This window comes from Pipistrellus hanaki (genome assembly GCF_964339955.1).
Source record: "Pipistrellus hanaki genome assembly, chromosome: 1".
Taxonomy (NCBI): Eukaryota; Metazoa; Chordata; class Mammalia; order Chiroptera; family Vespertilionidae; genus Pipistrellus; species Pipistrellus hanaki.
The window spans coordinates 180,150,390-180,165,278 of record NC_140503.1 but is presented as its reverse complement, the minus strand read 5'-3'; the positions used below and the strand labels follow the sequence as shown (position 1 = coordinate 180,165,278).

The 14,889-nt window shown below is 43.2% G+C and overlaps 1 protein-coding gene across 1 annotated transcript in view; it reads right to left on the bottom strand.

The window, feature by feature from the left end:
* Positions 1-435: 435 nt before the first annotated feature.
* Positions 436-14,889, bottom strand: part of KDR (kinase insert domain receptor) — a 45,462-nt gene continuing 31,008 nt past the window's right edge. The window contains exons 23-30 of the mRNA XM_084899783.1: positions 12,863-12,985; positions 12,594-12,705; positions 12,241-12,340; positions 11,712-11,817; positions 10,020-10,171; positions 4,615-4,714; positions 4,027-4,112; positions 436-2,360 (exon numbers count right to left, since the gene is read on the bottom strand). Of these exons, the coding sequence (XP_084755909.1) occupies positions 2,138-2,360; positions 4,027-4,112; positions 4,615-4,714; positions 10,020-10,171; positions 11,712-11,817; positions 12,241-12,340; positions 12,594-12,705; positions 12,863-12,985 (1,002 nt within the window). The 3' untranslated portion in view covers positions 436-2,137. The remainder of the gene's footprint in view (positions 2,361-4,026; positions 4,113-4,614; positions 4,715-10,019; positions 10,172-11,711; positions 11,818-12,240; positions 12,341-12,593; positions 12,706-12,862; positions 12,986-14,889) is intronic.

The following is a 14,889-nucleotide window of genomic DNA, read 5'->3' as shown; positions in this document are numbered from 1 at the left end:
CAAGAATAGGGACACTTATTGGTGTCAATGACTGATTAGATAATTCCACTTACTGAATTCAGGCAAAATTAACCATTGGAAATGACATCATTGGATCTGATGTCCTGACACTAAGTCTAGAGTAAAATATAATAGAACACTATCCATATACTCCATGCTTCCCTGCACCGCCTGGGTCTGGCCACCTATCTCTGGGTCTCTCACCCTCTAATTTTCATGTTTGGCCACAAATACTGTTAGGGAACTCAGCACATATATCTCCCAGTCCATATTTTCAGACTCCCAAAATTGTTTGGGATACAATGAGAATGCATGTGTGCATGAGTTATTAGTGTCCTGAAGAAGGTAGGGGAGGGGGGGAATCAGGAGCAAGTCTACCTCAAGCCAGAAGTATGTGCCCTCAAAATAGTTAGGATAATATTATCACATTACATGTGTTTACTAAGAATACATTTATTGGTTTATAAAGTATATAAACATTTTATGAAAATATCCTTTATAAGAAGAATAAGGAAAGAAGTAAAAATGAAAAGAAAAAACACACATAAAAATTTTGTCTGATTCCCCCTCCTTCATTTCTGAAGTGAGAGAAATGATAGATACAGTCAACCTTGCAAACAGATTCCTTCAAGTTTTTCGGTGTTTTTTTTATATATATAAAATGACATCAATTGCTGAAAGCATTATGACCTTTGTTATGCTACATACACTGATACAAAATGTGAATAGTACAAAGTTCACTATATATACGGTTTTAATATATTACATTTGTTTCTACATAAACAGACTATAAATATATGTGCCATAGCATGATTTAGTCATGGTTCCCAGCATCTCACACTATGGTACCAAACGAAAAATACATTTTGTTGGTTTTTTTTGTTTTGTTTTGTTTTTTTAAAGGAAACAACGAAAGAAGAAACCAGTAGAGATAGCTTTACATGTTAAAAGTCTACACAATACAATAGGTGTTGTTATAACTTTGGCTATACAATAATTTTGAGGTCTGACTAATAATTACTCAGAGAGTAAACAAACCAAATCAGCATTGACTAGGGTGTAGAGGCCAAGTGACTGACACACTGACTGGTCGGGGTGATCGGGAGGGGGATGGCACAGGAGGCGAGGGGAACAGAACGGTAAACTCTTTTCTGAGGCCTTGACACCACAGCTTGACACGGAACCTGCTGCATTCAGGCTCATGTCGGGACAGATATATGGGTATTCATCCAGAAGAAATCCGAAGCTGGTTTGTACAGTCAGGATTCTTCAGCGCGACAGGGGGCCTCTTCTGAGTGTCCTTTCTTTGTGGTGTGTCTGAATAAAGGATCAGCCTGGGAGACAAGGAGCCAGAGCTGCATCATTTCCTTCCTGGGGCTCGGCCAAGAGACACGTAAGAGTCCGGAAGGAACTCTCATTAGGAGGCGGAAACAGCACAAGGAACTCTCATTTAGCCCAACCGGGAGGATCACGCAACCTTCTAAAACCAGCAAGTTCGTCCGAAGCCTTTACATTCCCTTGCAAACCCGCTGCTCACCTCCCCCAGAGCCAAACACAATGCATTCGCAGGCTCCAATAGGCTCTCCAAGCAAGCCGACATCTCCCTTTCTATCAGTCCAAACCCCACAGGTAAGTCTTGGCTCAGGACCTACATCCTAAACAAAGCTTCTCAGATGGCCTCAACCCTAACGGTCTGTCCCTCAAAATAGTTAGGGACATTCAACACCAAAATCTTCAACACCAAACGCACTTCCACTGCCTGGATCAGCTCCTGTTTTACAGAGGTGTCAGCGCCCCAGGTATGGCTACTTCTTGGAGGACGAAGCCATGTCTTGAATTTCTCCTGTTATAACCTGTGGGGAGACCCTCAACAGGGAGCATCATACGTGCTTTTTAAATGAATGAAAAAGAGAACAGGGTCAACACTGGGAGAAGACACAACACATTCTTGGGTCATAGGCATCTTGTCAGGAAATGCCTAGGGGCTGGCTCCCTGCAGTCTGAGGTCCTTTTTTTTGTTTAGAAAAAAATGAAAATCAAATGTGGCTACTTCCTGGTGGTGGAAAGAACAACACTTGAAAATCTGAGCAGCACCTCACATGTGATTTCCAGGAGTGGGGGGTTTGGGCACCTCCTATTAAACAGGAGGAGTACTCAGTGCAGTCCCAGAGTCGGGCTGGAGAGCCTGGGCTGCACTGCCAGCCTGCAGTCCCATCTCCATCAGCTTTAAAAGTTCTGCCTCCTCGCTGGAGTACACGGTGGTGTCCGTGTCATCTGAGTGATACCCAGACTGGTAGCCACTGGTCTGGTTGGAGCCTTCAGATGCCACGGATTCCTTGCTTTTGCTGGGCATCAGTCCACTGTGGGGAAAAAATGGCAACTGCATAAGTTGGCAGAGAGAAGGCAGTCCTTTGGCTTCTTACCCACACCCCATTACCAGCACGATGTAGGCTGTAATCTCCTGGAGACACCAGCCCCTATCTCTCCCACTTGTTAATCAGCTATCAGGTTTACTCAGACATTGTCTATTTTCAGCACTAGTATGAATTTGTCCTTGCAGAGAAGTCCTCTTATTCAGGTCCGAATCTTTCAAGCCTACGATGAGATGAAAGGCAGTTCTCCTGACTTATGCAAAGGCTCCGACCAATGGAGCATTTTTATGGGCTTGTGGAGTGACAGGTTTGTATACAGTGAGAGGGACTCCTCCGTGATATAAAAGGAAATTGGGATGTTCTGAAAGTCCACTTGTGCTTTCCCCACATTGCCAACTAGAGGGTTACAAGGCATGTATATGGTGTCAATAGGGTTCTTGAGCAGCATTAAACTTTAATAACTTGGTGTGTGTGCGTGTATGTGCGCGCGCGCACGCAATCAAACCAGACATGTCAGAAACTGCTTTTTTACTCATCAAAATCACATTCTTTGGAAGGACTGAGGACCTGGATCACTCAGCAGCAAGAAGAGAATGTTTTTCAATGGTGTAGAATCATGACAGATGGTAATTATGTCAAAGCTGAGACGTGTAGGTTGTATTGACCTAAAACGTCAAGATTTACATTTCTCAAGCCATTCTAAGATATGGATTTTCCCCCTCAATAAGTGCTTTACCAAGTTATTCATGTTAAAAGTTGCAAAATTGATTTTATTAACTTTGCGCTAATATATGGCTTAAAAGTTATTTCAAATCACTAGAAATGCAATTTTTTCTTTCAATCCAACCCCAATAAAATAAGTTTAGTATCTCAAGCAACGGCATGGTAACTGGCACATAGTCATTGTTGAATAAATATATTTTGAATCAGATCAGTGAATAAAACATGATTGGCTCTCACAATTTCTTACCTTGGCCTTAAGGCAAACAAAATTGCACATTTTAATGTGTGTGGTTTTTTCAACATGAACATCACTCAATAACCCAGGGGTGTTCTCATTTTATACAACAGATTATAAGTAGATAAAAAATCTTCTCTATCCTTTCTTAGAACGAACCCACTAGCAAATAAATAACTACTCTGCAGTCTATTATTCTTTTAAATTCAGGTTTTCATTTATTTGTTAGGCACATCTATTTAAAATAACTATAAGTTCCTAGGGAACTACATGGAAAAATGGATATTCAAAACTAAGTTTAATATTTTTCCTGCAATTATGTAGGCAAACTCAGCCAATAAAATTTAAGTATTTTAAACAAATTGATATTATCTTATTTATATGTCCCACAGATGCAACATTTATATACAGGTTTGAAAATTCTTCAGAATCCACAAACATTTTAATAATGGCCTCTTTGTTATTTAGCCAGTACCAAACAAATCTTCTAAAAATCCTCTAATTTATTTCAAATTCTTTTTCAGACGCACCACTTATTTTGTTTCATTTGTTTAAATAAATATTATTAGGGTTGATGCAAATTTGCCCAACCAACAAAGACACAAAACACAAAAACTCTGCACTTACATCAAAAGTTCTAAGCTCCTGCCTACAACTCCTGTTGAAATCTGTCATTTCTATGTGGCTGAACCTTACCTAAAAGACGGAGCTAATTTGTTTCTGTCTTCCAAGGTTTTCAGCTCTTCTGATGCAAGAACCATACCACTGTCCGTCTGGTTGTCCTTTTTAAAAGACAATGAGATGGCACAGTTGATTGAGTGTGTACATTGACCTACTACTTAATTAAACCGATTTCTCAACCCATTTATCAGACAACATGCCCCAATGTTCTGCAGAGGGAGGTAAAGGTGTCAGAGCCAGAAACTCTGCAAGCTGAAAGAGGGAGCAACTGCATCCTAGAAGTGGACCCAGGCGGGGAAAAGGAGAAGAATTTAGGAAGAAGAAGCTGAGGGGCCCACTTCCATCCCTCTTTTTCAGTGATACTATTTACATTTGAGGGTAACTAGACATGAAGGTAGAATATCTTGAACCTTGAACCAGGAGCTTTACTTATAGAAAAAGCCAGGGGGCCTAAGTTTCATTTCAGTAGTGACCCCATGACACAGACCCTCAAGGAAGCCTTATAATGAGCCTCCAAGACTCTCATGCTTAGGCTAATATTTATTTAGCTAATGTTTCGTCCTTTGTATTATTTCTAAGACTATTTTTAAAAGATGTACTTACATCTGGGATTACTTTTACTACTGGTTCTTGCAATGGGATGTCTTCAAATGTTTTTACACTCACAGGCCGGCTCTTTCGCTTACTGTTCTGCAGATACTGACTGCAAAAGAACAAATATTTATATTTTAGTGGTGGTATATTTGGCTGCAGATACCATAAGTGATACTTGAGTTCATTATCTTTCAACCACAAGTTTAACAGTGACCTTCAAAACATCCTTTGGAAAAGAAAAACAAAGCAGCATCTTTCTCTGCTAGCGCACATTGAAGGCTTAATTTCCTGTGAAAGTCCATTTAAAAGAATAATCTAACTGAAGGGCCTGGGTGGGCCCCTGTTCCTTTGAATCATACTTCTGAGGTCCAGGGCTGGACTAAAGACAACAGCAGCAAATTAAGTGATCAACTGCCTTCTGCTTGGCTTCTTCGTTGCATGCAACTGCTCCACTGAGTTCTCGCCGTATCACGGAGTGTTTCATAGCTTCCTGGCCATGTCCTAGGAAAATGTTTCTAGATAATGTCTACAGAGCAAACGTCCAATGGAAGATGAGTAAGGGAAACACCTTCAGATATCACTATGGAATGCGGAACCCAGCAGGAGCTGAAGGTAATCACCTCTGTCTACATATAATAGCAGCTTAGTGTGTAGACAGGGCAGGTTGAGTCTCACTGAGCCCTATTTCCACCCTCAGAATTGCTGGTCTTAGGAAAGGTTTGTGGTTCAGAGTCATGAGATATTTCAAAGTCTACACAAACTTGGAAAAGTCATAAATATTTCTATGCCTCTGTTGCTTCATCTTTAAAATGTATTTGCCATTGCCTTCCCTCTATCAATTAGAAAGATGAATAAGGAGGATGAATAAGGAGGATGACTATTCAAGAGATAGTCAGGATATAGAATCAACTGGTAAATAATGGTATATGGTAAGTGTTCTTAGAAAGAATGATGTTCTGTCAACCAAAGCTTATTTTCCTCCCTTGTATTCAAAAGGGTGCCCATTTCCCTCAGGAACCCAAAGACTGGGACTTAACGGACAACATCTCCTGTGTCCGGGGGGTGCTCCTTTCCTGCCTTGTGACTTTGGGTGAGTCTGAGCCATCTGATTAAAACCACTGACAGACCGAGTGGAGAACAGAAGAGTCTTTTCATAGGGAGGGACACCAAATCCACTCTTCACTCTTTTCCCAGCAAACTTTCCACCATAGGCAACCTTCTGGACATACTAACTTGCGTTTCCTTATGTTTTCTGTGAATGAGTGGAGTGAGGACTCATTTGGGCCAAAGGAAGAGACTTGAAACCGAGGCTCCCTCTCCTGCCCCAGAGGCTGGTTCTTCCTCCCACAGAGAGGAGCCAATGAAGTTCACAGTGACATCCTCACTCAGGAAAGTCCACAAGAAACAAGACGTGATATACATGGAGACAGAAAAAGCTCCTTTCTCCTAAGTTCAGTCCCTAAAAGTGACAGTTGCTAAAAAACTATTGGAAGCATAATCAACCACTCAGTTATTCAACTCATTCAAGAATGCCTTCATGTGCCAGGCACTGTGCTAAATGCCCCTCCACCACTGTCACATGGCATCTTCACAATGGCACCTCTCTCTAGGGATGAGGAGGGTAAGACCAGAGCCAGTGAGAACAAGGAGGGGACACTTCCACTTATCTGGGGGAAAGAAGAGAAGCCTGTCTAAAGAAAGGTGATGCTTACAGGATTTGGAGAAGTGGACAGATTCAAGAGATAGTCAGGATATAGAATCAACTAAAATTGGGCAGCTCCTTGACTTCTAAGCCCAGTAACTCCAAAGGTTGATGGCCCTTCACAGTCAAAACGTCATTTTCATGGATATTGCTGCATTTGCTCCTCCCAAAACTACAAAATAAGTTGTATGAGAGAGAGAAAGAGAGAGAGAGAGAGAGAGAGAGAGAGAGAGAGAGAGTGTGTGTGTGTGTGTGTGTGTGTGTGTGTGTTATTTCCCATGTGGAGATGAGGCAGCTGGAGGAAATGGCTAGAATTGGGATTCACACTTTGGTATTAGACACTAAAGCCCATGCAGATGTTGTTTGTTGTTGTTGTTGTTTTTGTTGTTGGCTTTGTTTTGTTCTGTTTTGTTTTACCCTGCTCTATGTTCACTCCCTTGGAAAAGTATCAGGAAGGAAAAAGAAGACGAGAGCAGTGCATATGGATTGTTCAAGTTTTCATTAAGCACCTAGTATGTGCACAGCACAGCTCTCTCCCATGTGTGGCCAGATTGTGTGATGAGACTTGGTGGGGAGAAGGGGTCTGTGGGGTATAAGATAGACAAAAGATGGGGAAAAAGATAGTATTGCTTCAAGCAGTCTAAAATCAGAGCCAAATTCAGAAACCTCTAGCTAGCAGACTGTCCCAAGCATCAATCTTCAAGGAACATTTAGTCATCACCAGCAATTAACCAAAATGAAGAAGATGCTGTGTGTGCCAAAACCTTTTTCTGTGAGAGAACTGAAAAGAAATCTTTGATAAGCTGCTTGGAGTGGGACATGAAACTACCAGGGGAAATGATGGAGCAACCGCAGATGGTCCCCAAACCGCCTTCAAAGAAAGATGAGTGCAATTAATATGTGTTTTCTTGCAAGAAGCATGCAAACTCGGGGCCAGGGCTGATCCGCAGGGGAAAGGAGAGACAAAGCCAAGTCTAGACACCGGTGGTCCTTCCTCTCCTCCCCTCCTCCCCTCCCCCGCACACCTCTTAGCCTCTCTCTAAATAAATGCTGAACACATATTTTTAACCAGGCGGCAAATCATGAGGTTGGCTCCCACAGCGATGCCTCTGTCCAGCTCTATTTATAAAGCAATGGAATTGAAAAGTAGAGGGAGGAAGCAAGTGAGAGAGACTCCTCGGCTTTTCTACTTGACTGGAAATTTGGGAGAGGAGGAAGCAAGTCCGCGGAGAGGTACCCCAATCTCGGCTCTCTCCCCCCAGGGAGGCAGAGCCACAATATGAAGCGTGCCGTGTGCAGATGCCTCCATTCCGCCTTCCTTTGAACCCAGATGATTAAAATGTGACCGTGGAGTCTTACGTTTGTAAAAGGAGGAAAGGTGGGGGCGGTTGGGAGGGCATGCGGACAAAAGATTCCAATTTCCATTTTATTTTTCAAATTACGGCTGGATAAAAGAGAAACTGAACTGGAAAGACCAATTCAAAAAATCACAGGCAGAAAATAGAAGCCAGGCCTGTGCTTGGAGTGTGATGTCACATTTGTCCACGCTTCTGGGGATAAATGTTAGCAGCCCCGTCTCAGATCCTGCGCTGCGTTTGGCACTTCCATTACACAGGGATGACTTCATCCACTCTCAGCACCATATGCAAAGTGCCCACAGGAGCCAAGATGCTGCCGACTTGGTCCTCACCCCCCCCCCCCTCCCCCCCCCCCCCCCCCCCCCCCCCCCCCCCGGTCACAGAAAACCTAAGCCACAGACTTCAGGATCAAATGGCTTTCTGATCCACGAGAAGGCAGTAGTGTTGTGGGGATAATTACCACACCAGGAGGCCAGCTGAACTTGAACTAGGACTTTTTTTTTTTTTTTTAACTCAGGAGTGGAACTGTAGGCATTCATTCCATTGCTCCTTCTCCCTAAGAGCCCCTCTTTGGTGAGGGAGAAAGCGGCACTGAGTTCGATATCAGAGAAACTGGATTCATCCGGGGGATGTGATTTTAAGCAGCTCCCAAAAGAAGTATAAGTTCTGGAGTGCTCCCTAAGTGCCAGTGTATTCCCTTGGAAATACCGTTATATCAGTAATTCTCAAAACAATAATTTTCAAACACCAGGGATCTGGCCTCTGTCACAGTGAAGATCTGCCCCAGAGCACACAGCTGCTAAGGGGCTGACCTGGGTGTCCAAGCCACTCCTATCTGGTTCTTAAATCACAATATTGTATTCCCCCCAGGTAATCCCTCTGAGCCTCACATTCAATATCTGGTCAAGGGTATGTACCTTGGTTGCGGGCACATCCCCAGTAGGTGTGCAGGAGGCAGCTGATCGATGATTCTCTCTCATCGATGTTTCTAACTCTCTATCCCTCTCTCTCTGCAAAAAACCAATAAAATATATTTAAAAAAAAAAAAAAAAAAAAAAAAAAAAAAAAAAAAGGGAAACAGCCCTAACTGGTTTGGATCAGTGGATAGAACCTCGGCCTGCGGACTTAACGGTCCCAGGCTCCATTCCAGTCAAGAGCATGCACCTTGGTTGCGGCTACATACCCAGTAGGGGGTGTGCAGGAGGCAGCTGATCTGATCAATATTTCTCTCTCATTGATGTTTCTTATTCTCTATCCCTCTCCCTTCCTTTCTATAAAAAATCAATAGTATATATATATATATGTATTTTTTTTAAGGTAACAGTTTCTTCCTTGCCCAATGCTAAGTTGTCATGTGTGCAAAATCAGGTAACATAGGGAAAAGCTGTTTGAAAAATTCCAAGAGTTCTTGACAAAATGGAATGGCAGTTCACTTGTTGGCCTCCAATCACTCTAAGCTTTCCTCTCTCTCAACAGAGTTTCCGCTGCCCAATGAGATTCCATGGCACAGACTGTCCAGGTGCCTCCTGGTCTTCTATGTGGCAGCCTGGCCAAGGGCTTCAAGGCCTGTGTCCACCCCTGGAGCCACAGCACAGCACCGGGGCAACTTGGGCCCATGCCGTCAGGGGGTCCAGTTGTAGGAGGAAAACACCCCAAGAGGTGCGAGAAGAAACAAAGCCAAGGGTGGTAGTCCTGGGCTTAGTAAAAGGCAATTTTCATGTCAGACTGGAGAAAATCATATCAGCTTTTCCCTCACGCACAGGTGCTGGGAGACAGAAAAAAGAAAGCTGCCTTTGGAGCCCCTTTACAGATCAGGGTAGGACTGCAGTGCACGTGTTTTAAATAAGCCCAGAAGTCTCGTTATGCAAATAAAACCCTGAAAAACATCAGACTTGGGAGGGGTTTCTGAAGACGTGCTGTCCAGTCTAATTCAGGGCACATCCTCCTGGCACACGGCATCCTAGCCCCAGAGGCATAAGTGTGTTTTCGTATATGCACAGAACTCCTCCTTCCTGAATCTTTCCTGAGCCATTTAATTCACATCAATAAAAGAGTACATGGGGATAATTTAAATACAGATGTCTTTGTAAAATTGGTCTCTCCTTCTGGAGATTAACAAACTGTGGCATCCCAGCTATTTGCAGCTGCAGGGCTTACCATTCTGAAAGGAAGAGCTACGGCAGCAATGTGGGCTACAGATGGGCAGAAGCACACCTACCCAGGCCTCTTCAAGGAGCACTTCTCTTTCTATTAGCCTCAGGGCTATGGTGTAATGTGGAATGTCTTCCTCCCACCCCCTCCCCAAGGTGACCTTGAAGTACCCCCCTCTCCCATACACAGGCCATATATAGTACCTGATTCCTGCTGTGTTGTCATAATGGAATTTGGGGTCGCAGGCTTCCTCTTCCTCCATACAGGAAACAGGTGAGGTGGGCAGAGAGAGTCCAGAATCCTCTTCCATGCTCAAAGTCTCCGATATCGGAAGGACAATGTAGTCTTTGCCATCCTGAAACAATAAACACAGAGTGCTATTGTTATGGCTGCAGTCCTCCAAGGGCCTTTTCATGAAAAAAAACACACACACACAAAAAAAAAAAAGGCCGAGGGAGCTTCTTGGTGATGGGGTATGTTGCCTTCATGTAGGAAATGTAAACCTTTAAGACAACATTAAAAACTCCTTGTCAAAACAAAAGGGCACTTGAAAGGGATATGCGCACGAAAGTGTATGCAAGGAGCTCACGAAGAAGCAGAGGGTGAGGGGACACAGAGTACTGTGGCCACCAGGAAGACCAAGCAGGCTGTGGGCACCAATGCAGCAACAGAGCATGTGGGGCCTCGCAGAGCTGAGAAATCATTTGTTCACAAAGCCCTACCCACACGGGCCAGGACCTTTAAAGGGCATGTTGTCCAATTTTAGCCTCTACATTCCAAGGCAATGGAAAAACTGATTGCAGTCTAGAAAAAAGCAATAAATGTGCGGGAAAACAGGTCTTCTGAAAACAAAGGTCACCCCATTTCTCATTATTTCATCAAAAGGAAGACATAAAGGGCAAGATGATACCTTTAAATGGTTGGAAGGGTTATGATAAAAACAGATTTGATCCATCGTGTTCCCCCACTACCCTCCCTACCTCCTGTTCAAAAGAAAAGTACGAGGAAATTGGCTTCCATTCACTGTAGTGAGAAGTGTTGACTAGAGATTAACTTTCTAGTGGTAAAGGCTACAAGTCTAAAAATCCTCCTATGGAAGTTATGGGGGCCTCGGATTTTTACTGGGGAAAAATAAAGCCATGTGTTTTTGCCCGCAGAATATATTAAAAATTCCTTGAAATTCCATCCATTGTTGATATTCTTTACATCAACTTTACAAATGTGTTGTTGTTGTTCTTGTTACTTTAGAAGAGTATATGAAGGCTTAGAAAGATGCATTGGTAGGAATAAGAGTGGTCTGCTCCCAGGATATGAATTAGGACTAGCAGCTAAAAAGAATATATCGACAGCTTCTTATTCAGTGGCTGAGAATATAGCATAGCGGCCATGATAAGGTCTAGGCTTGTGGTCAGCAAACTCATTAGTCAACAGAGCCAAATATCAACAGTACCACGATTGAAATTTCTTTTGAGAGCCAAATTTTTTAAACTTAAACTTCTTCTAACACCAATTCTTCAACATAGACTCGCCCAGACCGTGGTATTTTGTGGAAGAGCCACCCTCAAGGGGCCAAAGAGCCACATGTGGCTCACGAGCCGCGGTTTGCCAATCATGGGTCTAGACCACATGTGTCAAACACAAGGCCCGCGGGCCAAATCCAGCCCGCCAGGCCTTGCAATGTGGCCCGCACCGCGCTGTCATCACTGCACTCTGCTGTCAGTTTATGACATTGTCAGTTTATGACTGTTCAGTAAATCATTCGGCCCGCAATTTAGGCTGGATTTTAGATTTTGGCCCCTTCTCTGATTGAGTTCGACACCCCTAGTCTAGACAGTAGAGAAGTCAGGGACACCAAAGTGCTCTTTACAGAAGTTCATTGGATGGCGGTCACAAACCTGCTGAGCATTAGCCTGTAACAGATTTCCCAAATGTTCCACCAGCTCTGAAAACGTGGGTCTCTGATTGGGCTCCCCGTGCCAGCAGTCAAGCATGGTCTGGTACCTAGAGAAGCAAAACACGGATGTCATTAACTGCCTCTTCCTCCTGATCTGATACTGAAAACAAGCACTTGAATGAGTAAACAGTTACAAAGAGTCTACCAGGAGTCAAGATGCTCAGTAGGGATACAGAAAACACTTGGCGCTCCCCTATACTTGGAGCATCACGTGTGTACAGAAAGGAAAATTACAGATCAAGATATAATTTTTTTTTAAAAAAAAAACACCTAATAGAATAGTATAGATATCATGCTGTCATTTCAAGAAGAAGAGATAGCTTTGTGCTTGAGATTTCCAAGGAAGGACTACAAGAAAGAAGTAGGGCACAAACTGGGCCAGGAAGGAGATGCAGATAATGGCAGGTCTTCTAGGCAGGGAGAATTTGTGAGCAGAGAAAGAGAACCGGAGGATACTTTTAAAGTCTTACATTTCTGGTGTGGTATAATCAGGGGCCCTCATTCTAGTGCCTTCTTTCAATCGCCTACAAAATTCCTCATCAATCTTCACTCCAGGATATGGAGAAGCACCTGGAATAAAACAGGAAAGGGATTTGATTTGTTACTTGATTTTCTCAGACAGAAAGCCCCAAACCTGCTTCTTGAACATACTGATCACCAATATATTTTTCCTTTCTTTTTTAAAAGAGATTTTACAACACAAAGCTTGCGAGTCAGTTTCACCCAATAAAGGTTGAATACAAGACATGGAAAGGTGATTGCAGGCCACTGATTTATCATTTTATTTGGAGTCGGGATGGAAGGACCAAGAGAAGTGACTTACCTAAGGAAAATATCTCCCAGAGCAAGACACCAAAAGACCACACGTCACTCTGAATCGTGTACACTCTGTCAAAAATGGTTTCCGGGGCCATCCATTTCAAAGGGAGGCGTGCCTAAAGCAAGCAGAAGACAAGGAATCAGATTCCCACTTAGCAAGTGTCTTAAAAAGAAAAACACTTCCTTTCCTCCTGAACATAGGTCCTGAAGTTTGCAAAGAGGAGTTTGAATTCTGCAAATGAAGAGGCCACTGGGTTCATCTTTGAAACTTACATCTCCTTTTCTGACATAATCAGGGTCTTTGTAAATATCCCGGGCCAGGCCAAAGTCACAGATTTTAACCACGTTCTTCTCCGACAAGAGGATATTCCGTGCCGCCAGGTCCCTGTGGATACACTGCAAAAAGAATGGTGTGTGCTTTAGGTCTCAGCACAGCTGATCTTTTCTACATCTGTTGTGACCTCATGCTTTTAAAAAAAACACACCAAGAAAAACCAACCAAACAAGCAAACAAAAAAAACAACCCACATCAGAAAACCAACTGATTAACAAGCACCGGATTAATATCTTTTATCAACACTTCAGGGGAAAAGTCTGAGGTTCCTTAAGACACACATCTGCTTATTCCATAAACAGCCCCAGACCCTGGAGTTAAATAATTAAGTTACAGTGTGATGAGGGAGTCATAAATAGACTTCTCTTGGACACAATTAAGAATGTGTTTCTGGTCACATCCACACATCCCCTTTGCCCGGCTCCATATACAGTTGAAGCATGTTATTCTAAGGGACGCCCAGACTGGGGTTTATTTTGAATGAATGCACGGAAACCAGAAACAAGGGGCTCTCGCTGGTTCGGTGCCTTTGTTGGTTTCCCCCATTCCATAGGTAACTGAAGCTGGACTGGCGCTGATAAACAGTTCCCAGTGGGGCTCATCCTGTTTTCAAAGTGTAGGGTTATCATAAAGGTCTACAGATGCAACGTCACCTTCTCACTAGTCAGGTTGATTCTCTGGTGCACCAACTCTCCTCGGCTTTCCTTTCTTTCTTCTTCCTCTCCTGTTTCTCCCACCTCTATATCCTCCAACTTCATCTAACTTCCTACTACTGAGAAGCTTGAGCTCCACCTGGTCGATTTATGAGAGAATCAGAGTCAAGGGGAACATTTTTAAGTGAATAAAAGGCTTAGCTGCGAATTCTCAGGCCAGTGCGGAAGTGTTATTGGCCACCCTGCGCCTCACACCTCACACCAGCGTAGTACTTCCCTCAGAATGAGGCATATTTAAAAGCACATCATCTAGCATGACTGAGCAACAGGAGATTCCAAAAAACAGACAGCCCTGCCTACTTTCTTTCGCACTTAAGAGCGTCCTTTTTTAGCCAAGTGATGTCCAATAAATCACTGGGGAGATGCAAGGGAAGCTAAGGGATCTCCCTCCTCCCCATTCCCTGCCCAGTCCCTGAAAGGAGCCCTGACTAAATGGCAGGCTCTGGCCTTAAAAAAAAAAGTAATTTTTAACAAACCAGAAGGGCAAAGGACCTTCATCTTTGGGAAAACCATGTAAGACCCTCTTCTCTTCCTTCCCTGTGGGAGGGAAGACAAGAGCTCCCCATAGATATAATCTGAGATCCTGAAGCTCTGGAAGCTGTCAGGACCTTTAAATTTCAGAAAAATAAATGGATTGGGAAGAGTACTCTAATTTAGAAAAAACAAAAAGCAAATAAACAAACCAAAACCCCCCAAATTTAGTCTTTCTTCTCCCAGGAGGCTGCTGCAGCAAATGGATTTTGCCAACCAACAATTTTTCTTGACACTTAATTTGAACTTTTTTTTTTTTGTTTAATGTCAAACCAGCCATTGTACCTTTTTTCCAGAGAGGTGACTTCAGCCAGCCTTGCTCCCTCCCTGGTGTTTACAACTTTTGGAATATTTGTAACTTGTCACGTCCCCACCTCCGCCTTTGTTTGGCCTACTTTTCTAATTTTAGCTCTTTTAATCTCCCTCATCTGAAGCCTGTCCTTCCTGGTTTCTAATTATACTACTCACAAATACTTTTTTGATGGATGGTGATGAATGTAAAATAAATTAAAAATAAACATATCTTCAAGGCTCAGTCCCTCACCTCTTCCAGGTCATTGCTCAAATACATATAAAGCCTTCCTTGGCCACTTCGTTTAAAATTGATGTACACAAACATAAGAGCACGTGCACACAAATATGCCACTCCTGCACACTCCATAACCTTCCCACTTATTCTTCCCCATAGCACTTACCCCCACCTGACTTACTATGTATTTTAC